This window comes from Oreochromis aureus, linkage group 3 (assembly GCF_013358895.1).
Source record: "Oreochromis aureus strain Israel breed Guangdong linkage group 3, ZZ_aureus, whole genome shotgun sequence".
NCBI lineage: Eukaryota > Metazoa > Chordata > Actinopteri > Cichliformes > Cichlidae > Oreochromis > Oreochromis aureus.
Window position 1 is genome coordinate 15,425,997 of NC_052944.1, and position 22,524 is coordinate 15,448,520.

The 22,524-nt window shown below is 42.4% G+C and overlaps 1 protein-coding gene across 1 annotated transcript; it reads right to left on the reverse strand.

Moving 5' to 3' along the window:
- Positions 1-515: 515 nt before the first annotated feature.
- On the reverse strand, positions 516-22,286 carry LOC116317882 (transmembrane protein 151B). Its single transcript, XM_039599564.1, has 7 exons — positions 21,730-22,286; positions 13,273-13,593; positions 12,504-12,638; positions 12,094-12,233; positions 11,956-11,995; positions 10,785-11,778; positions 516-520 (listed from the first exon to the last, which is right to left on the reverse strand). The coding sequence occupies exons 1-7, from the start codon at positions 21,796-21,798 to the stop codon at positions 516-518; spliced, it is 1,704 nt and encodes a 567-aa protein (XP_039455498.1). The 5' UTR covers positions 21,799-22,286.
- Positions 22,287-22,524: the final 238 nt, after the last annotated feature.

The window sequence follows — 22,524 nt, forward strand, 5'->3', positions numbered from 1 at the left end:
TGCCCCCCTCCGCACTGTTTCTTTCAGCCCAATAGGAGGAGCTGGGCAAACAGCCGCCGGTGCAGCCAGGAGCTCCGTGCGGTACAGACAACAAAGCCAGGTCTGTGGGGGAAAATCAAGCGTCAGAATGACTGGCAATGCTGGCAGCCGATAGCTGCGAATGGAAGGGAAACATATGGCTGCAAGCAGACACAGATATCAGTGCCACGGAAGAAATGTGGGGGCTGTGGTTGTCGATCCAGTGAATTACTCTAACAGCTGACATCAAGTATTATTTCCTATTTATTGGTCAAATCAATCCTGCAGGCCGGCTAGCTTGCCAGAAACAGCGAGCAATATGTTTCCATGTATTTCCCCAGACATCCAGTGTCTTTGCAGAATTTGAATGCTTAATCTTAAAGAGCCTACACACGAGCTATTATCATTGGTCTGCAAATAATCTGTACACAGAAGGCCTCAATAAATAAGCTATACTTACAGAGTAGTTGTAGATCTACAGAATATGAGACGCTTCTTCAGCCTGAAAAAACACAAAAGCAGAATGCACGTGTTACAAATGTGATGCAAGAGGTTTGTGTTAAAGTAAGAAAACATACACTTCTTTACTAGGACGATAAACAATTTATGCTATAGAACTACTTAAAGATCCCCTCCAGACAAGACCACTTAAACCACTTTACTTTGAATTCTAATTTATCTCATTTTCCACTGATGTAGATTAAAAAAAACAAATCAATAAGCTACAGTTGTTTTAAGTTTAATGTTTCCACCTCAAGTGGATTCTTCATTTTCCATGTAAGCGATGTGGCAGTTTCTATATCACTCTGCTGGAGCACAGTTGGCTTCCAGTTTAGTTGTAGTGTCACATAATCATGCTGTGAGAACAGCCATAGGTATGAAAACATACCTGTGGCTGTTCCACATGCATTACCATGCACTTCTTTGAAATGGAGGACGATTTGAAATTCTGCTCACACGCCTAACATCCAAACCGAGAAACACAATGCAAAGGCTCTGCTGGCCTCTAGTGTCTGACTCAACAGCTTGCACTGTGCAGTCAGCTTTAGCCACGTACTGTTTCACTGCAACTCTGATATACAGTGGTTTAAAAAAAATATATGAAAGAATGTGAATTTTGGCTTACTTTTGAAGCAATTCACGTCTGCTGTATCGATCCGGTGCTCAACCGCTGACTTCATAAACATCGAACAGAGTCATTCTTAGATGAAAAATCTGATGAAAACAAACAAGTGGAGCTCGGAGACATTCCCCTGGGATGGGAAACCTGTAGTGAAATTTCCTATCTCCTGACTCGGTGCATTACTGATCCGACAAAAGCTTTTGCCTAAAGTACTTTGATGTCTAAACCTATGGAAAACAAGTCAGATGACAAATGTATGACTACACCTCAGCTGTGCAGTTTCAGAAAATCAAAGCAAAACAGAAGCTTCACGTACAGCAGAATGGTGCTGTGATCTTACAGTGATGTGAGATTACAGAGAAGGAAAAACAAAGTTCACATCACAATCGCTTTAACATGATGGGAACAAAGCCCATTCAAAGGAAGCATAAGTGCGGTTTTGCCAACGTGATCAATATGTTCCAGCCTGTTGTGCTCAGCCTGTGAATGATGCAGAAATGGAAATAACCTTTGTGAATATTTTATGCGAACATAAGTGTGTCTTTTGCACACTACCGGGCCTCTCCTACATCAATAACACGGCTTTTCATCTATTATACAGCGAGTCGATTTAAACAGAGGAATGTGAGCAAGCAGCTAGTCATTATTAATCCTGATTAATTTACCGAGCCTGGCTTTTCTGAACTGATATGAAAATGACAGAAACTAGAAATGCAGCCATCAACTCTGTTGCAAAATACTGAGATAAAAGAAAGATTAGCGTCATTGACCCTTTTTTTTGTGCATCTCGATATAATACAGTAAACAACTGATATTCAGGTTTCCTTGAAGACGTCTCCACAGATTTAGAATTGGGAGATCAAAACAAAAATTATTACTGTTTTGGTCTCAACTCTGAAGTCGAACTCCAGAAGAACTGGGCCACCTCCCAGTATGCAGTGTTGAGGAGTAGTGTGACCTACATGTAATACTACATTTTGCTGTATTTTTCTGGTAGTTCTACTTTCATATGTTAAAAACAGTGCAAGCAGAAATACTCTTTTGTATTTTTTGTGTTATTTATTTATCATGGAAGGAAGCAAGGTGGCACAGTGGTTAACACTGTTGCCTCATAGTAAGAAGGTCCTGAGTTCAATTCCACCATCAAGCTTGAGTCTTCCTTTTTGAGTTTGCGTGGGTTCTCCCCAGGCACTCCAGCTTCCTCCCACAGTCCAGTTGGTAACTCTAAATATCCCATAGGTGTGAATGTGAGCGCGAATGATCGTCTGTCTACGTGTTAGCCCTGTGACAGACTGGCGACCTGTCCAGGGTGTACCCCGCCTCTCGCCCTAACACAGCTCGGATAGGCTCCAGCCCCTCCCGCGACCCTGAAAAAGGATAAGCGGAAGCGAATGGATGGATGGAAGGAAAAAAGTGATAATAATGGTAGTAATGTAAAGGTAATGGCTCGCCTGGTAGTTTGCATTGTCGTTTCACAGAAAGTGGGTTCTGGGTCTGAATCCACCAGCCAGGTGGAGTTTGCATGTTCTCCCTGTTCCTGTGTGGACCTCAGTTTAGTTCAAAGGTTGTATTAACATGACAGTTTCTGAAAACACTACTGGCAAAGAATCAAATTACAGTTAATAAGATAATAATATATATATATATATATATATATATATATATATATATATATATATATATATATATATATATATATATATATATATATATATATATATATATATATATATATATATATATATATATATATATATATATATATATATATATATATATATATATATATATATATATATATATATATATATATATATATATATATATATATATATATATATATATATATATATATATATATATATATATATATATATATATATATATATATATATATATATATATATATATATATATATATATATATATATATATATATATATATATATATATATATATATATATATATATATATATATATATATATATATATATATATATATACATATACATATACATGTCTGCTTTGGTGTTTTGCGTTCTTCTTTCCAGTGTCCCTTTGCAATGGGGCATTATATGATTCAATCTGATTAGTGTTTGCAATGCACTGATGTTGTGAGACTGGTCAGGGAGTTAGAGAGAGGGCAGTTAGTGTCAGCAACAATTTATATAGGGGAGAGCTGGGAGGTTGTGTCTTGGAGGCTGGATTTAAGGTGATTAAAATTTAAAATTGAGTTTCAGTGGGTCCCCTACCTACAGGCAGCAGGGTGTTATGGTGGTTAGCACTGTCGCCTCACAGCAAGAATGTCCTGGGTACAAATCCACCACCTGGCTTGGGCCTTTCTGTGTGGAGTTTGCATATTCTCTGCGTGGGTTCTCTCCTGGTACTCTGGCTTCCTCCCACAGTCCAAAGATATGAAGTTAGTGTGGTTAGGTTAATTGGTGAGTCTTTGGTTGGTTATCTGTCTTTCTGTAATAACCCTATGACAGACTGGCAACCCCCCTCAATTAATTAGCTAAGCAGAAGAAAATGGATGGATATGTATCTACTGCTGCTCAACAGACATTTGTTGGTCTTTTCCTGTGTACAAATGTATCTGCAGAATTGTGCATGCAGACATGACTGAGTGGACCCCATACTTCACCAACATACAATGCAAATGGCAGAATGAAACTATCAAACATTTTAATCTGGATTTTACTTGGAACTTAGAAGCCTTTGAGCTGTTGAGCTAAGCTCAATTTTTCTCTTAATTAGACAATCTGAAGACATTCAAAAACATGGTTTATGGACTTGCTATCACACATATCGGGAAATGTCTCTCTTGATTAGTCCTGAAACAAACTGATGATGTGCGCAGAGTGTACTATGCCTCTTACCCTGAGCCCGGTTCTGCTGGAGGTTTCTTCCTGTTAAAAGGGAGTTTTTTCCGTCTCTCCGTGCTTGCACAACTGAATTACCCTATCAGAGCTGAGACAGGCTGCAAATAGTTTCTCTGACACTGATGTTTTGATCATTTAAAATGACAAAGCAGATTAAATCACATGTCGTTTTCATTTGTTAGAAACTGTTAGAAATTAGACTCTTTACACTGATACCGGGGAGATTATTCCATTTCGGAATTGAATCAAATAAGACCTGAATATCTTAAACAAACAAAAAAGAAAGAAACACTTCAGCACAAGGATTGTAAACGTCTATTAAAATGACAGAGATGTGACTGGGATAATAATCTCACAAGATAAACTTTGGTATATCAAGCAGATTGACTTTATTTGTAACTTCCAACTTCCATTGTAATTAATCATCATTAATCATCACCAGGATCGCATCAGTTAACAGTGTTATTGCTGCCGTCTCTATTACCTTCACAGTCACCATCCGCTCAAATAATGAAATCACATTATCTTAAACAGGCCAGTGACAAACGCTTTAATCTGCTGTGATATTGACAATCTCATTATCAGTTACATAGTAAGTAGCTTAAATACCGAGGACATTTTGCTCGACGGTGCTTGAACAGAAAGCCCAGTCTCGGCTTCACACATCACTGTGTAAGACAATAACGCGCTGTATGTGACATTATTGTTTCAAACCCATAGAGGCTGCATGTACATTACAACTACACTGTGGTGACAATCCGTTTGTTTGACATTCGATCACACGCAATCCAGCAGCATGAAATATTCAGCAGGAAAGGAAATGTGAACTGAAATGTGAAGTTAGCGCCGAGACAGCGAGAGAGCTTGCGTACAGGGCAGCGGGAAAGTTTCGCATGGCGACAAAGCAGACTAAATAACGTCAGGCGACACAGTCGACGTTTACTGCGTCTTTAACCCGCATTAACACATTTTGAAACTCAGCCTGACTATAATGTGACCTCAATCATACAATTAGCCTTTAACCAGACACTGTGTATCTGCAGGATAATTATATATTGCTTTAAACTTCAGAGGAGTTTTTACTGACACGTAAATACAGCGAGACGACAGAGATGTGATTATATGCGTTTGAGCTTTTAAACACGACCACCATTTTTTGTGCTATTAATTATCGTCTTTCGTGTCGGAGCAGCGGGCTGACTGCCTTAAGGTGGTGACACATCGTTGCATCAGCAACACACAGCTGCTCTTTATTGCAGTGCAAAAACAAAGGGCACTGATACTGTATCGCCGCGGACACAGGGCTCGTTAGACGTATGCTTTTACACATTCCCAAAAGAGCGTGAACAGAACATTGCTGTTGTAATTGCTGTTATCAGGGAGACTTAATGCAACTCACGTTGATGTGTCTGAGGTCAAAGGTCAAAATGCTTGTTAGTATGTATGAATATTACAATTATTGTCTGTATACGCAGCAACTTCAGCTGCATTTCGACAGTCCAACATGTACAGAGTCAAAGAAATCCATGTGTGAAACCTGGTCACACTTTTGTATTTGTTTAGCCAGCAAGGTATTTATGAAAATGAAGGCTCATCATGCAGCTGGAATCCACGTGACTTCAAGTCAAACCATTTCTAGACTTTTTTTTAAATTGTTTTTTACAGTGTTTGACAAACTTGGTATGACTACTCGACTCACCCCATGACCACGAGAAAAACAGTAACAGTATTGACAACAATACATCGGTCATAATTGCTAGAGCATTTTATAAGATATTCAAGTGGTGACGTTGGTGAAACGGTGGAAAATGAGAGCAGGATTTTGTGTCCGAGTGAAGAAAGAAAAGCGTGTATGAGAAAGGAAACCGTCGTGCATTCGGGTGCTCTAGGAAGAGGAGTGTTGAACACAGTCCAACTTCCTCCGTGTCGCTTTGTGTCGTGCAGCGCAAAACGGCCAGACGATGAGTTGTTTGTGTAGGTGATATGGAAGCTAAGTCACAAAATGTAAAAATGTCTTTGTCTAATAATGTCGTCATTTTGATGACCGTAGCGCCCACTGCTTGTGGTTATACGTTCAGAAAGCTGCTTAGCAACATACACAAGTCCAGCCAGAAGCAGGGGTATGAGCAATACTGCTCGGCAACACATTCAGTCACAGTTAAAGGAAAAGAATAAAATCAGCAGAGGCTGAGATGATTAAAGCACAATCAGATCAGACACAAGCGATGTCAACCAGTGATGTCAAAGCATGTGCTTTAAAAATAAATAAATAAATTTAAAAAAAGAAAATCTGCAGCTAAACAAATCACCTGGTTTCACATCACCAGCTGGTGTGTACAGATGCTTAAGTCTCAAACCCACAAAGCATGGGACAGCAGCTGTTTTCTACACTGAGTCGCTGTTGGTGGTTTATCCCCATTAACCTTCATATAGATAAGGCTCTGCTGCCATCTGGTGGACGAAAGTCACGTGCCAGGTTCTATCAGGCAAACCACCAAGTATTAAAAACATTCTAGGTGGATTTACATGTGAACAGCACCTCAGCTATGAAACAATTAACAAACATCTGCAACAAACAAAAATGTGCATGTTGATGATGAAGTTTAGTCGCTTCATGTAAATGTTTGCTTCTGCCCCACAGTCCACGCGCACAGATCACACTATTGCACACTGTGTGGATCTGGTGAAGCCACCTGTGTGAGCTGTTAATGTGCATGTATATAAGCGCAGGCATTCTCTGTAAGTTTTCTCTTATTTTACTTTTTTTTTTTTTTTTTTTTTTTTTTTTTGCTTTGGCATGTTGATGGATTTATGAAGAAAAGCTTTTGTTGTCGCAGGAACGCAGCAATTAACTGAAATCCTGAGCAGAAAACGTTGGCAACACAAAGGCAGCGTAGCAGGAAAGTTCCATGCTTTCAGTGTGTGTGTACGTGCGCGCATGTTTGTGTTTGGAGACTGCATGTGTGCGGTGATTATGGGTTTCGGGATGAATGCCACTCTAGTCTAAAACAAGCTGTTATAATGGCCGCTTTACTGCTGTGACTAAACATGCAAGCGCGAGTGTGGGTGTGTGTGTGTTTGTGTAAGACATCATGGGCACAAAGATCTCTTGGCACACCTGAAGTGGCTGACACACTTTTGACACACTCAGAGATACTAAAACATGATATAAATATCCAGTAACAACAAGTATTAGTGTAATACACTTATTTAAGATGAACAAATGAGCAAATAAGACTTGTAAGCAAGTATAACTGCATCCAAACCACAACTTGAGGCTCATCAACCCAAGCTCACTGGGCCAGGAGCATTGTCAGTTTTACAAAAATAATAATAATAATAATAATAAAAACCAGCAAAGATAAGTGTAAGCTTACAAAAGCATCTGGATCACTTAAACAACCTGAAAAAACGTCTACAAATGTAGATGATATAAAAGTAGCAAATCACTGACTGAACTGACAGATTCAGATTTTCAGTTAGAGCTCGTTACTTTTCACCGCGAAGATCAAAAACACATACTGAACAGTAGCCACGTTATTACAGTTAAATAAAATAACAGGCTCCGAGAATTAGTGAGAACAATGCGATTATGCAAATAAATGAACACAGAAGTGTGTTCGGTGCTTTTTCCAGTGCTTCTTTTTGTTTCGGGACATTAATGGAGTCAGTTTTATCCACAGGTCAAGAGACTGAGATAATGACTGATTATGTAAAAATAATTGTCATTTTAATCTCACATTTTCAGCATTTTTCCACTTCTTCGCTCCTCGCCAGTTTTCCTTCCCCCCCATTATTTCGTCCGTTAGCTTCCTTGCGCCGATTCCCTCCCAAAAGCTACACAAGATCCAGTGTGTGCGAATGTGTGTCAGAGTGTGCGCGCATGTATGTGTCCCCTACGCCAAACCAGGTCAGCAGTCATGCTCCACTTTCTCTCTCCAGAAAGTTGCAATGAGAGAACTTTTCCCCGTTGTCTCTGCTCGATCCACATCCGTGTCTGCGTGTGGTAAACGTGTCCGTTTACTGCTCGCAAAGTTGATCCAGCATTGTTTCTGCCTCGTGGCTCTTTACTTGGCTCTTTCCGTGTGCTTTTCATTCCCTTGTGAACAGGAAGCAGAGAGAGAGAACGAGGGAGACTCTTCCGACATCAGATAGTGGCTGGAGTGACCTCTGAAGGGCGCTATGCAGGAAAGGTCAACAAATGTTCATCTAACTACTTTAGCGTGTTTAGTGTGCTTTGGAAAGTATCAGCATCAAAGCACTGAAGGTCTCACTGTCTGTGCCGATTGCCTCTCCTGGGCTGAGACGTGACAACTCAGGAAGTAGGACACAGCTATCCATGCCCTTGTCTACATACGTCTAAAATATCTGAATCGGTGCAGATTGTTCATCGATCGCTACTTTTTGGCACTGCGTTTTGCAACGATAGCCATATTTGCTACACAGCTATTAGTAGCTAACATGCATCTCTATGCCAGCAAACGTTTACACATTTTATGCTGAGGCGATGTTTTTCAGAGAGCACTGTTTCTTATTTGCAGATGATTCTCAGAGAGTAGGAGGTAGCAGAGTTGGGGCCACAGTTCTTTCACAGGGCTGATAATGACAGATCGTTAGTGGGAGTTAACCTCATACTGTATTTCCTCATTCGCAATTTTGTTGTCTGTGCGATAAAAAAGGAAGCAATTAAAACTCTGATTGCTGCTTACTGTAAGTGTTATTTCCCATGCAGTCCAATCTTATGGACATAAATGAGATAAAGAGGTCATTTTCCATGCCTAACCACATGTAGTACTACATAGTATATTGATATGGAGGAGGGTTTGGGGTTATTGCGTTTTCTTCGTAGCATACAGGCCTATCTTTGTTGTTACAGTGTAACAACAACTACACTGGCATCACTGGGGAAATTTAAAGCTCATGTGAGAATCAAACCTGCTGTGGCAAACCTTTCAGCTGTTACTTTTTCGGTAAAGTCACTTCTATCACCCACATAATTTGCTTTTTTCCCCTTCAAATACACAGGCATAAAGGTCACAATAACGTTACACAAGTGGGGGAAAAATCCGGTTTATAAAATATGGTCACTGAGAGGAAACCTCAGCCTCGGGGAGATGTGATATGGGGAAATGCGATCTCATCGCCTACAGGAGCAAGGAGGGTGTCATATATCAACCGCTTGAAAAAAAATAAAAGGAGGAGCAGAAGGATGGAGTGGGGTGAGAGGATGGGGAAGTTCACTGTGTTAATGCAACGTTTGATTCTTCCAAATATATGATGCTCCTCACTAGTTTTTTAACAATAGAAAGAGGAAAGACAGGACGTGATAAAATGGACAGAGGGGAGAAGACGGGCAGGGCAGCGCTGAGAAGTAGAGGAAGCAACTGCTCTACTTTTATGGAGTTTTTTTTTTTTCTATTGGCTCTATAACAGTAATGGATTGAGTGGTGGGGAAGCTAATGGTGAAATAAGACGTAATACAGCATGACGAGACGGGGAGGAAATCAATGCTTCTCCTCTTTTATTGTACTGCCTTCTGTTAGAGGTGCCGTGTGAGGTCATACGGTGAACCTGACTGAATCTTCTCACGAGGACCTGTTCGAATAATATTTGGATTTCCTGATTAGATTCAAGGTCAGGATTGTTGTTCAGAGGCTGTTGTGTCTGCGATCAGTCCTACATCTTTCCCCCCCCTCCTCCTTTTGTGATTATCTTTTGGATAATTTTATTTTCTAGCTTTTAAGAATCTGTCAAATGGAAAAATGAGATTTAGGGTAATCTGGTCTGTGTCCATTTTGGATTCTTCTTAGCCTGCGTGTCCTGCTTCCTTCTCTTGCATGCTGATGTCTTTTGCTCTACTTTACTACGCTGTATTTTACATGATCTATTTATTCCCTCATCTGAATTATTTAGAACCTCTTATCAATTCCCGCTTTTGATTCTTTAAATTGGCCCGATTCTCAGTTCCTCTCTCTATTTATCATTCTTTAAATCCCCTTTTGTAGTCTTTCATTTGTGTTAAAGAAAGATTAGACAACAACAAACTCCACTACCTCTCAGCTGGTTTGGTGTCTCTCCACTGCCTCTCCAAGCTGCTATCTTTAGACTTGTTACCCCTCCCACTCCTGCTCCTGCTCCGATATAGCTGAAGATAGACATTCCTAACTTTGCAGTCTTCCAAATTATCCAATCCGTCACCCTAACATCGACAATTGCAAAGATTTTCTTGCCCTCGCTCATTTTCTTAGACTCTATCTCATCTTGCTGCTGCACTCTCTATCAGCTCTCTTCTTCTGATCTAGTGGGTTTACTGACTTTTTACAGTATGCACTGTATTTGTCAGATCTCCTCCGTTTGCTTTCCCAGTTCCTCTGACAGTATCTTCTCTTTTCCCTACATCTCTCCTATTTTGTCTTTCTTACCTCTCTCACTGTGTTCTGTCTGAATCCTTTCTTCTCTCTATGCATCCTTCCTCTCTTCCTTCATCTCCCTCAGCCTGTGCCTGTACATTCTCGCTCTCAGTGTTTTTATTTTTCTCTTCATCACATGTCGTCTCCGGCATGGCAGCTCTCCTCGCCGTGTATAATGAGGACGGGGAAGAAGAACGCATCCTGATAGGATGGAGGCCGATCCCTCTCACCCTCTCTCGCCTCTCCTCCCCCTGCGTTGTCTTGCTCTGCCTCCTCATCCCTCTCTCTCCTTCCTCTTCCTCTATCTTCCCTCCTCCTCTGCTCCTGCTCTTCTTCCTCGTCATCGTCACCTTCCCCTTCAAGCACTCCTCTGGTCTCCTCGTTGTTCTGTCTTGAACCTAACCCAAGGAATCCTCCACCACCTCCGCCCCCTCCGCCACTTACCCCTCCTCCTCCTCCTCCATCTTCCCTACTTCCTCCCAGCCCACCCCCCATGCTTCTTGAATGAAACAGGCTGTTCTGGCGCCCACCTCCAAGTCTCCCGAGAGAGAACCCGCTCCGACTGAGCACCAGTCTCCCTCCCATACCCCCACCTCCTTGCCCTGCTGCCCTGATCCCTGCCACTGTAGCGTTAAGGAGGGCTGTGGTTCCCATTGGAGCCCTTAGCCTGGATGGAAGACTGGCACTCGATGTGGTCCGCCGGCATCGGGGGCAGCTCTGAAGGAGGTAAGCCGAGTTGAACACCACAGGCAAAGCCAGAGGAGGAGGGTTGGTCCCCTGGCTTGGAGTGATGCCTGGAGGCCCAGAGATAGGTGTGGAGGCTGTAGGGTTTGTCCCCCCACTCGTGTCTAAGTCCATAAGGAGGGCTTCAGAGTAGCTCGGGACCATCTGTTGGTTACAGCGAATGTGCCACTCCAATTCTGTCATGTCCACCGTGTTGACACGAGAGATGGCTCTGTAGCTTGTCCCATTCAGACCGATGCCAATCGAAATTCCTCCTGGGTGGATTCCATTCTCAGTCCCTCCTTCAACCCCGTCCCCTCTTCCACCCCCGCCTGGCCCTCCTCCGCCGACTCCCCCAACGGTATCCTCGTCCTCCCCGAACAGCTTCTCCACGTGGTAGTGGACATACGCTGTGCGGTATTCCGACACAACTCGCAGCGGCCACGACAGGAGGAAAGCTGAAGCCAGCCAAAACACCTTGTGCCTGGAGAACCACGGCTGGTGAGCCGGATCGGAGAATGCTAGGATGTGTTCGCGGAAATCCACGTTTTTAAGGTGCATTCCCTCCCTGGCCTCCATGTAGTCATCAAGCCCCTCGTTCTCCCCAAAGAAGCGTGCTCGCTTGCAATTACAGAGAAAAAAATCAAAAAGTAAAACACTGGTTAAGATTTAATGCTAAATTATTACCAATATTTGAGAAATTTACTGATTCAAATGCTTGATATTTTTCATATAAATTAAAATGGACATTTGTTTAAGCTTAATCGCAATCGCATGCATTGGTCCCTCACATCTTACCTGGGTGAGGTAGGCAGCTTCAGCACGTGCACTTGAAAAGCTAAAGAACACAAAAATGAGTCACTATCTATTTCACCTTAAAAAGAAGGTAAACCTTTTAACGATCAAAGGCATACAGGTTTGATGTCTCGCTGATACCTGAAACACTTTGTGAAACGCAGGCGAACAGCAGGGTGTTGCTGCAGGTCCAACAGCTCCTTTGACACGTCTTTGACACCATAGCGGGCGTAGTCAAACTCAGAACTTGAGGCATGAGTGTTCACCCGCTCATGGTAGACCTGAAGAAGAAAAAAGCAGGGCACGGACAAAGATGTTGAATAATGATGAAGAAAAAAGGAGAGGAGGAAGGAAGGCAGGATCTGTGATCCTAGAGGGACATTTTTTTTTTCAAACTATGTTCCGGCGTGAATAAAACTCAGCTGTATGGAATTTTTTGCCTTCTGCACACAGCTGTTTGCCACAGCTCAACAACATTCACTATAGGAAAAGCAGTCAAGATAAGAGAAAGGGTGAAACATGAGTGTGTGGAACCGGAAAAGTGTCCTCACCTGTGTGGTCGTATATGCATCTCCATTGCGGTATCTTGTCACCTGTCTGGTCCTCCTCACGTAGTGATAGCTGATGGCCTTCCACCAAATACAGGGTGTGGCCTGCTGAAGTCTCTGCACACGCTCATATACTTCCTGTGCAAAACAATGAGGTAAAACAAGGCTGCTTTAAAACATGTCAAAATGTTGTATACTTTCTACAACCAACTTGCTGCTTAATGTGTTAAAAACGGGATAAAGACACAACGTTGCCTAAAACGTGCAATCACAGCAGAAGCAGAAACAGTTGTCTTACTGTCTGCATACAGTTTAAAGCTGTGCAGGCTGGTGATGGATTGATTATTGTGGGATTATTTTTGTCCTTCTATCGTTTCCTTCTTAGTAGACACAGACAAACAGCTGTACGTTTGGAGACAGGACAGAACAGACCAAAAAACAACCAAACCCTCGGTCAGCTCATTTCCACATGTAGGGAAGGAAGCTGTATAATGACGTTCTCTCCTCATTAAATATTACAAATCGGAATAAACTGCATTAAACTCAGGCTTCCTTGAAGTGAGGATTTTCTTTTTTTAATCATTATTTTTACTGGTTTAACCATTTTAAGGATTCCAGACACAAAAAACAATCACTAAGTGAACAGATTTGTTTTTTAATAACAGGTCTTTCTAGATTTCTCTTCCAGCACCTTTCTGCTTCATGCTGGAATCACCTCACTCAAGCCAATTACACCCACTTTCAAAATACAGGCTATAACTTTGACACATACCTGGAATTCAGCATGAGCCAACATGGCCGTCTTGGAGAAGCAGTGCCAACACTCCACCAGGTAAACGACATACAGCATGGCCAGGAAGGCCAGTGGGATGTACACATAACCACTAGAGCACGGACTTTCCCATTGCTGGATGTAATAGGCCGCCGAGGTGCCATCAGCAGATACGGAGGAGGAGCCCAGAACGGGTACGCGACAGAGAGCGCACCAGGCCAGCGTGGCAAAGCAGCCGTACATGAGGAGGGTCAGGAGGAGGCACTTCCAGTGGGACTCCCGACAAAGGGAAGAGGCCAGAGACTGTTGGACTGGCCGTTGCTGTTGAGGCACAGAGAGGAAAAAAACAGCTGAGCCACAAGACTTCACAAATTTCTAAGTACACACATTGACAGCCACGAAAGTGATAAATAACACAACATGCTTCTAAATATGCCTCATTAATAAAGCCAGACAGGTGACAATTATTGCTGCTGAACACAAAATGTTTGTGAAGGAAGCAACACAGGTTTTCTGTACTTGCTGAGGTTTTAATAACCATATTCTTCCTGTTTGGTAAACAGTGTCACATTACAGAGAAAGTGTGTAAGCTGAGGTCTTGACCAAAGGAATGCATTACGCTGCCCCATTCCCATCACAGGATAAGTGCTGCATATTAGGAACACACACACACACACACACACACACACACACACACACACACACACACACACACACACTGCTTATGCCACTCTCTAAGTGCACACAGCCTTACTTGCACTGTGGAGACATCATATTACAGCGCACTCAAACACACACATATATGTACGTACACACATTTGAGATATACAGACATAGATGGTCTAATGCACCTCATTCTTTTCAGTCTTGCTATCTCTATCCATACTCACGCCAGCATGCACGTTTCTCAGCACTGTAATGCAGCCAGCGGAGAGTATGTGAATAATTTAGATGAGAACGATGCTTCTAGACGGTTCTCTAGCCAACTGACTCCGCTCCAACATCAAGAGCATATCAGCATTGCTGCAATTTGTGTGTGTGTGTGTGAATGAAGGACAGAAAGATAGACAGCTTGTGCCAAAAGGAAAAAAAACCAAACAAACGTGTTTATTATGCATGTATGTGTGCATACCTCATAAAAACGTGATGAGAAAGGAACACATTTAACACACACCTGAACTGTTTCATGTGACAAAGGGTGCTTATTTGTGTCTGCGTTGATGTCTTCCCTGTGGTGAAGGCGACAAGGCGAAAGAGCAACAAAGCAGATGACGAAAAGAAGAAAAAAAAAAGATGGGATGACACCATTGTCCTTTCCTCCTCTCAGTCAAGTCTGCTCGTCCTGTCAGCACATCACGCCCTCCATTTGTCTCACACACTGGCCCCTCTCCTCCCTCCTTCTACAGTATATCACTCACACACACTCTCATATCCTTCACCTTCTCCCTGCGCACCACAACAGAGCCTCAATTTGCTATTTGCTATATTTGCTAGCAGATCTTGGTGGCTGCACTGCACACAAACACGCACAAATGTGCACCCATGATTTCAGAGGACATTTGTGCGTCTTGGCTGAAATATATACCAATGTTACTGCAAATCTTACCTTATCCTCAGCTGATAATATGTCTTTACCTTAACCTTTAATGATTTACTTTTTGGCTCTATACGTGACTGTGCAATCAGACTCAGGCTCACATTAACTGTACACACACACACTTTCATTTTTCACTACTGTACGTCAAGGGCGAGCAGTGAAAGGCAGAGAGAAGGGCATCTACACTCCACCAGTCTGTCATCACTCTGCAAAAGCTCCCAAAAAGCATCCAAGTGCAGGCCTTAAGATCCTAAAAATAGGTTTGCTGCTTTTAAGAAAATGAAAATGATCCGTGGTACCAACTTCATATCATATTTAATGCTTCTCCTATTCACATCTTCTTTCATTTGTCTATTCTTATGCAATCTCTTTTTCCTCCTCCTTCCCCAAATCTTCTCCCCCAGCTCCCAAGCATTTTGTACCCACCAATCACAACTTCTACCTCGCCTCACTCTGTCCTCGCCCGCCAACCCCACCCTCCATGTCTCCTCTGTAACATCCTCTTTCAAAGTCTGTCTCTAAGTGGATTGATTGGGCTAAGAGTGTAGCGTAGGGGGAGGGGATGAGGAGTGTGAGGGGAGACAGAGAAACGGTCATGAACTTTTCATGAATCCAAGTATGAAAGGAAGCTAAATAAGAAGAGGAGGATGAGAAGAGAGGGAGAGAAGCTAAAGAGCCAGCAGCAGTGACAGACTGCACCTCTCTCCAGGGAACTCCACTGCCAAAATCCATCCTTTTCCACCTTCTCCCTCCCTCTTGTGCCCTTATTTTGTCCTTCTGGCACCAAACCTCTTTTGTCGTTTACCTATTACCCAAAAGGAAAAGAAAATACTCCAGCAGTGCCAAAAAAAATGTGTCAAGCATTTTCAACAAGAATCTGCAGCCATGATGCCAGTGTGGGTACAATCAGCCCCAAGACAGGAGTCAGATTATTCCTGTGAGCACTTATGCCAGTCAGCTTTTGTCAGTATGAGCCATTCTCTTTCCCACAGGTGAAAACACCCGAGTGCCAGAGCTTTAGCACGACTTAGTGAGCATAGTCAAATAAACCAGTGCCGTAAGTCACCACACAAATTCCAGTGAAAGATGAAACATCAGAGCACTCTGTCAACCATCAACTCTGCATGACGCCAGCTATTTACAGTAATGGGAATTATACACCATATATGGGACTGAGAGGCCATTTTAATTATTACACAGCCACTAATGGAGGGTCAAATTCCAAATCCAGCAACAATGCACACAAGTAGTTGTCTTAAGAAAACTGAAAGTCTTTGATGGATTAGAATTAACTTCAAAGGAGGAAAAGCTCCTAATAACACCTCCTTAGTAATTATTATTCTTAGAGATAACGGCTCTACCAGGATATTTGAGCCTACAACAATAAAAAAACAGTGTGCAACCATGTGGACCAGAAAATATTTTTAGGTGAGGCAAAGGATTGCTGAAAGAACTGATTTAGAAAAAAACAAACAAAGATTTTGTACTACAAAAATAGCAAAAAAGAAAACTTTACTCAAAAAACCCAAAACGCTTTAATACTAAAAAACAGTAATACTAGCAGGGGATTTGGAAGGCTATTGTCAATACCCAATTCATGAATAATTATCAGCAGCAGAAACCAGGCGTGTTGCATTTGTGTGTCCTTAATTATTGTCGACTTATTATTCTCGATAACCATGTGAGAGCTTAAAACGACAGCTTGACAACTTAGGTGAGATTTACAGCATGAACGGGAGCCACAGCTCAGTGTCCTCTGAAAGCATGCAGATTCAGGCATAGACTGTACTTAAAAGATGGACTGAGATTCCAGCTCTAAAAGCTGAAGCCAGTGACGTGGAGCTGCCTTAAACCTGTGTTTAATGTAATTGCTAGCAGCGACTGGCTTCTATGGTTGAATCATAAGACAGTATAAAAGATATAGAAAGGAATAAAAGACATAGTTACTACAACATCATCGACTGGTTTCTGAAGTCCTGTTTTGAATCCTTGAGCGTTTTTATCGTCTTGGATTTTAAAAACTGGATTTGACGAGAGGGGTGGGTCTGATCGTGAAACAGCTTTCTCACTGACGATTCTTTTTTAATGATTTTTTATTTTTGATCAGTATGACCCAAAATGACTGACTGTGCCATAAACACTTCAGGAAAATCTTTAAAGAGGTCAAGTCAGAAAGCTCTTATACACCTACGAGACTGAAAGTCTTTTCACAGTTATAGCTATGGAAAGCTACGTCCAACATTTATACTGTCTTTGTTTGCAAACATTGACCTATGACATCAGTAAATGCTTTCTTTGCTACTGAATGAACACAATCAGATCTTGTATTCAATGCAGAGTAAGGTTAACTATGTGAAATAGACTCCACTAACATCTAGCAATGCTGATCTTTTATATATCATCTTCAGAGGAATGTTTTTTGTTTGTTTACTTAACACTGATCTATGAATCATTCAGGCATAAAAAGGCACCTAACTCAAGGGATGAACCAGTGTTGTGTCTGCACTAAAACAAACAACAGTATTGAACAGTATCTGTTAAGAAACAAGAGAATAAGTCCAGCAAAGATCTGACACAGGACCTGAGAGAGACTGAACCTTCAGTTGATCCATCTGCTGTACACTGAGGCCTCATCAGAAACAGTCTCAGTGGACGGGTGGCTGTCAGGAAGTCATTCTTAATGAAGGGAAATGGAGCAGAGGCTGAGGTATACCGAATTACACAAGAAATGGACTGGAAATCCGTGACAACAGGACGTATGGAGTGATGAATCCAAATGTGAAGATGTTGGTTCAAATAGTTTTCACGTATGTATGGATGGAGAAGGTCAGAGGAGTTACACTGTGGGTGTCTACAGCCATTTGTAAAACGCAGTTTGGCTCTGTCATGGTTTGGAGCTGCTTTCAGCCACCGGTGTTGGAGATCTTGTCAAAATTCATGGAATTATGAATGCAGAAAAGTGCCAACAGATTTTCATCCACCATGCAATACCATGTAAAAAGCGTCTGATTGAAAAACCCTTCACTTTTCAGCACGACAATGATCCAGTAAACTGATACCTGGATTGAAAAACACCCAATGTAACACCATCAGTCATGGATTGGCCTCCCCAGAGCCTGGACTTCAATGTTACAGTGAACAAAACAAATGGCGACCAACATCCAAAGAAGAGCTTTGAATGTCCTCCAAAAAGCCTTGAGAACTATTCCTTAAGACTACTTAAAGAAAGAACAAGAAAGCTTGTCTAAGAGAATCGTTGTGTTGAACCCGCTAAAATATTTACTTTCAAGCTTGTTCAAATTGTACAAATCTGTTTTCCCTTACGTACTGCAAGAAATGAGGGGTGACTCAAGACTTTTGCCCACCACCTACCTCCTGAAGGACTGACCAACAATCAACACTTTTGTCTATAAAAACAACTCTGGCTGTGTCGTGATCCTGTGTCTGTTAAAGCTGCCTCTGTAGGCTGTAACAGATCAAAGTGAAATCTCAGTTTCCTTGACACCATTATGCAAAGAAATCTATATAGCCCAGTCTGGAGGGTGTCATCTTTCCTATTTCATACTGAAAGTCTGAACTGCTCTCCTTAGAAGCTCTTTTGAAGAGGGCGAGTGGCTCTGACACGACATATTCTGTTGCATTAATGACATCGTTTCAGGGTTAAATATGCATAAAACATACTACTTGACAAAGTTTTGCTGGGCTCAAAACACAATCTACATTCGAGGAGCATCCCGAGCACCCCAATGACTACAGATGGCTGTTTTTTATATATCTTGGACCAGCTTGATCTGTGAACAAGATTTTAAAGAACTAATTTTAAACATCCTGAGCAAACATCCGATACATCCTGCTTCTACTAACTGAAACACTCACAGGCCTTTCCCGTTAACCGTATTTGTGCGCTTCGCACGAAAGGATCGTACAACCCTCTCTCCGTATTAAGGTGTCTAATAGAAAACGTGCGCTGCTCTCCCGTCCTTCAGCTCATACTGATTCAGCTGGTTAGGTGTGACTGGAGCAGCTATAATTAGCAATCCTAGCGTGTGGGTGGCAAATGAAGTGAGGGAGCGAAGAAAGGAAAATGTGCTGCTGATGCTTACAGTGCTCTGCTAAAAAATTATGTCATTTCAACACAACTGGAGTGAGTCATTTGGAGATGTCAGGTTTCTACTAACTGTTCGGTGGCAGCAAACAAATTATTACCACTTGATGTGGCGGCAGTGTGTCATCATACACTCATAACGCTATCATCATTATTGCTCTGTGTTGGAGTGTGCTCAGTGGAGGCTACACACCAAACAATGACATCTCCTATTCATAAATTAAATATCAGTGAAGGCAGAGGCTGGCCTATACGTGAGCCTGGATCCATGTTAGTTACAATACTGTAGACCCGAATGGTGGATGCTAAAAGTTTTCACAGAAACCTCTCAGTATAATAGTTTTGTCTCAATCTGTATGTAGAAGGTCATTGCTTTGCTAATATATAACTGTTATTGTAGCCCATGACAACAACAGCATCAACAAGATACTATCACAGGCATGAAAAAATAAAAAAAATCATGTTTAATATTAAACATAATAACTGAAAACAAACATTCAAACAAAGAATTGAGAGCATTGCTTGTGTGTTAATTTAGAAAAAGCTATTCTTGTTTATCTCTCAGCGAGTTGTAACGTTTCTCTTTGTCGAGTCAGGTTTTGTGGCTGTTGACACATTTCGTTTCTATTCTTGTTAAGTTTACATGCTTTTTCAGCTCCTCTGTCTCTTTTCACATGACAGTTTTCCCTCCCCCTCCTGAGCGGCGTCTCATGTGGTAGAATGTAGTTTTCATGATTTGTGAGTGAAACTTAGAAGGAAATTAGAAACGCCTGCTTTGATGTGACAAACCTTCCTGCTAATGGAAATATGGCACGAGTGTTTCTATGTATGGAGAAGTATGAGCTGCAATTTTAAATCTTAATCATTCAATTCTGCTTCATTTGTAGCAATGCCTGCATAAGAGTGCATACATGTATGCATACCCATGTGGGGCAAAGTGAATGCAACTGAGGGAAATATGAGTGTGGAAACGCTTGAGTGGGAGAGCTGAGTACGATGGGGGATAGGAGGATGAGGCTGTAAACTCCACTGGGCAAAAAAACAGGAAGGAAACCAGGAGGGGAAGATGAAAAGAGTAATGGAGGCAGAGAAGAGATGCAGGTTGAAATCATTGCATTACACTGCACTGTCTGCACTGCAGGAATGGATACAGACAGAGGACTGTAAGTGAAAGGCATCTTTTAACCGGCGTTCTTAGTCCACACATTACATCCATTGGTTTATGAATTATCACTTTTCAGGTGCCAAATGCTTAATTTATCTCTTATTTTCAGTTTTATTAGTCCTTATTTGCAAGTATTATGTATTTCAAAGTATTTGGACAATTAATACACTTACTCTGCTTGCCACCCAACCAAGGTATTTAAAGCCCAATAAAACCAAAGTAGTCTTTTAATGGACTACTCAGTTGACAGATGAATGATGTGCCTCTCATTTTCTCTTCAGTTAATCTGTCACTGCGATTTTTATTTGAATGTTTCCAGATATGCAATTCAAATAAACAAAAAAGGGCTTTTATTTAATGGACAACTAACATAACAGTAGCAGCCTTTCATACATGTGACCAAGAGTCTGGGAGCCCTGTACTGCCTCACCTGACCACCAAGTGTGACACAAGCATATTGCCTCTGGCAGGCTGCTTGCATTACGACACACCCCACCTTTGTCTTCAACTGCGCTCAGTGGGAATGTGTTAATAGCCTATGTCAAGCTAGTAAACTTGTCATAAACTCCACTGGTAAATTACATTATTAACATTATTATATATACGTTTTAAATGTGCTGTTTCAACGTGCTCAACGTGCTGTTTCACAGTGGGTACAGACAGTCATGCAGCATGCTCAGATGTATCTATGATAACTTCTTGCTGCCAGCTGACTTACATAATGTCATGTATTGTACCCTTCTGTATTCCTAAAGCATTTTTTTTTTCATGATAAAGTGCATTTAAGTGGATGATGCTGATTGTTCTAAGTCTGGTAATATAGTAATAATCACAGAGTGATTCAAGGCAAGATGTAAACATAAACCTTTGAGCCCTGTGTGAGGACTTTCAGCAGCAGGAGGCAGGCTTCAGTAGTTAGGGATGTGTGTAATAAGGACAAGGATATCTGCTAATGAGGTTGGTATGTGTTTGTAAAATTAGCTGAAAATCAGAAGAAAACACACTGCTGAGTAGGTACACTGTAACATATTGTAACTCCCGGGGTGAAAATCCTGACATACTGCTAGGATTTTCCGTGATTTCACATTACGTGTCCTTGTGTAATTCTGGCTGAAAGGTGGGTGTGTGGCTAAACTGTGATGTCACCCTCTCTTGCACTTCTGTGGTGACAGCTGGTAGGTAGACGTGGTCTACTATACAGAAAAGACCATCCATCCCAAGAGTAACACATCACGCAGCCCTGTCAGACATATCGCATCAATACTAAGCCCCCTACCACTCCTATCTGTTTACTAAAGCCACAGCCTGATCTCCACTCACACTAAACCAAGCTCCTCCGTGTCCTTGCGTGAGGCATCACGGAGGGAACAACGGCAAAGACATGTTTTGTCAATGAAACAGCACACTGATAAGCGTATAAATGCATGTACTATACGTGGAGACGGCAGGTTGTTTGGGAAGCAATGACACAGAAATTGTGCCATAGATAGTTCTTCAATGAGCGATAATACGTGCACTTTTAGGTAAACTGGACCCTTGTTTGAAATGTAAACCCCAAGGAGACAGGAAAAAAACAGAAAATGTCCTTACCTGCTCTCTTCCCGACCCTTCCTCCAAAATGGGCTCTTCTGCGGCGGCCGTCTCCTCCTCCGTCTGCATTTTCTTTCCTGCCACTCCTTCCCTTCCTCAGAACGGGGCACAGGCAGCTCCCACCCCGGTAACCTCCGAAGGCAGGGACCTCCCCGGCGGAGCAGGGAGCTCGGTCACCCCATCCGCCGCAAGTCGGTATACAATTTCACGATGGCGGGGCCTGCGGCAAATAGGCATCATCTACTCCTGGTTTACAGGTAGCCCGTGCCTCCCGTCCGCATCCTCTCGCGCTGACCCCGCTTACTGCTTTGGTTCCACCTGCTCCATCCTCCGGCTCCGCGCTCACAGAAAGACGGCACGAAGCAGCCAAAGTCAAAGCCCCGTCACCCTCCGTAACAACCGTCTCCGCTGACGCCACCTCCAGTGATGCTCGAGCTACACAAGCGCGTGTATGTGCACGTGGGAGCGCGTGACCGACAGCGCAGGGGGGTGGGGGGCAACCGGAGTCAAGGATTTCTCCAGCTGCACACCACCGATTGTTAGATTTTTTGCGCAAAGGTGAAGAGGAGAAACGGGCAGCATCGAAGTACGGCAACCAAAACACGAATGTCCGTCTCCGTTTAACTTTATTCGGTCGTGTTTGCACCTTGCTCTGGGTCCCCATTGACGTCATATACCAACAACCCCCGCCCCATCTATTCACCTGATCACGTGCACAAGCGCGAGTCTCCCCCGTAGAGCTAGACACGCGCCCACACTCAGGAGGCACGGCTCTAACTCGTACAGTACGAGCCA

Bases quoted from the DNA above. Each gene is read 5' to 3' on its own strand.
- LOC116317882 (XM_039599564.1), bottom strand. From the start codon at position 21,798: ATGCAGACGGAGGAGGAGACGGCCGCCGCAGAAGAGCCCATTTTGGAG. The intron at 12,234-12,503 runs GTGAGGACACTT...TTTCTTCTTCAG, and splicing joins ATGCATATACGACCACACAG to GTCTACCATGAGCGGGTGAA. The intron at 11,779-11,955 runs GTAAGATGTGAG...TGTAATTGCAAG, and splicing joins AAGCTGCCTACCTCACCCAG to CGAGCACGCTTCTTTGGGGA.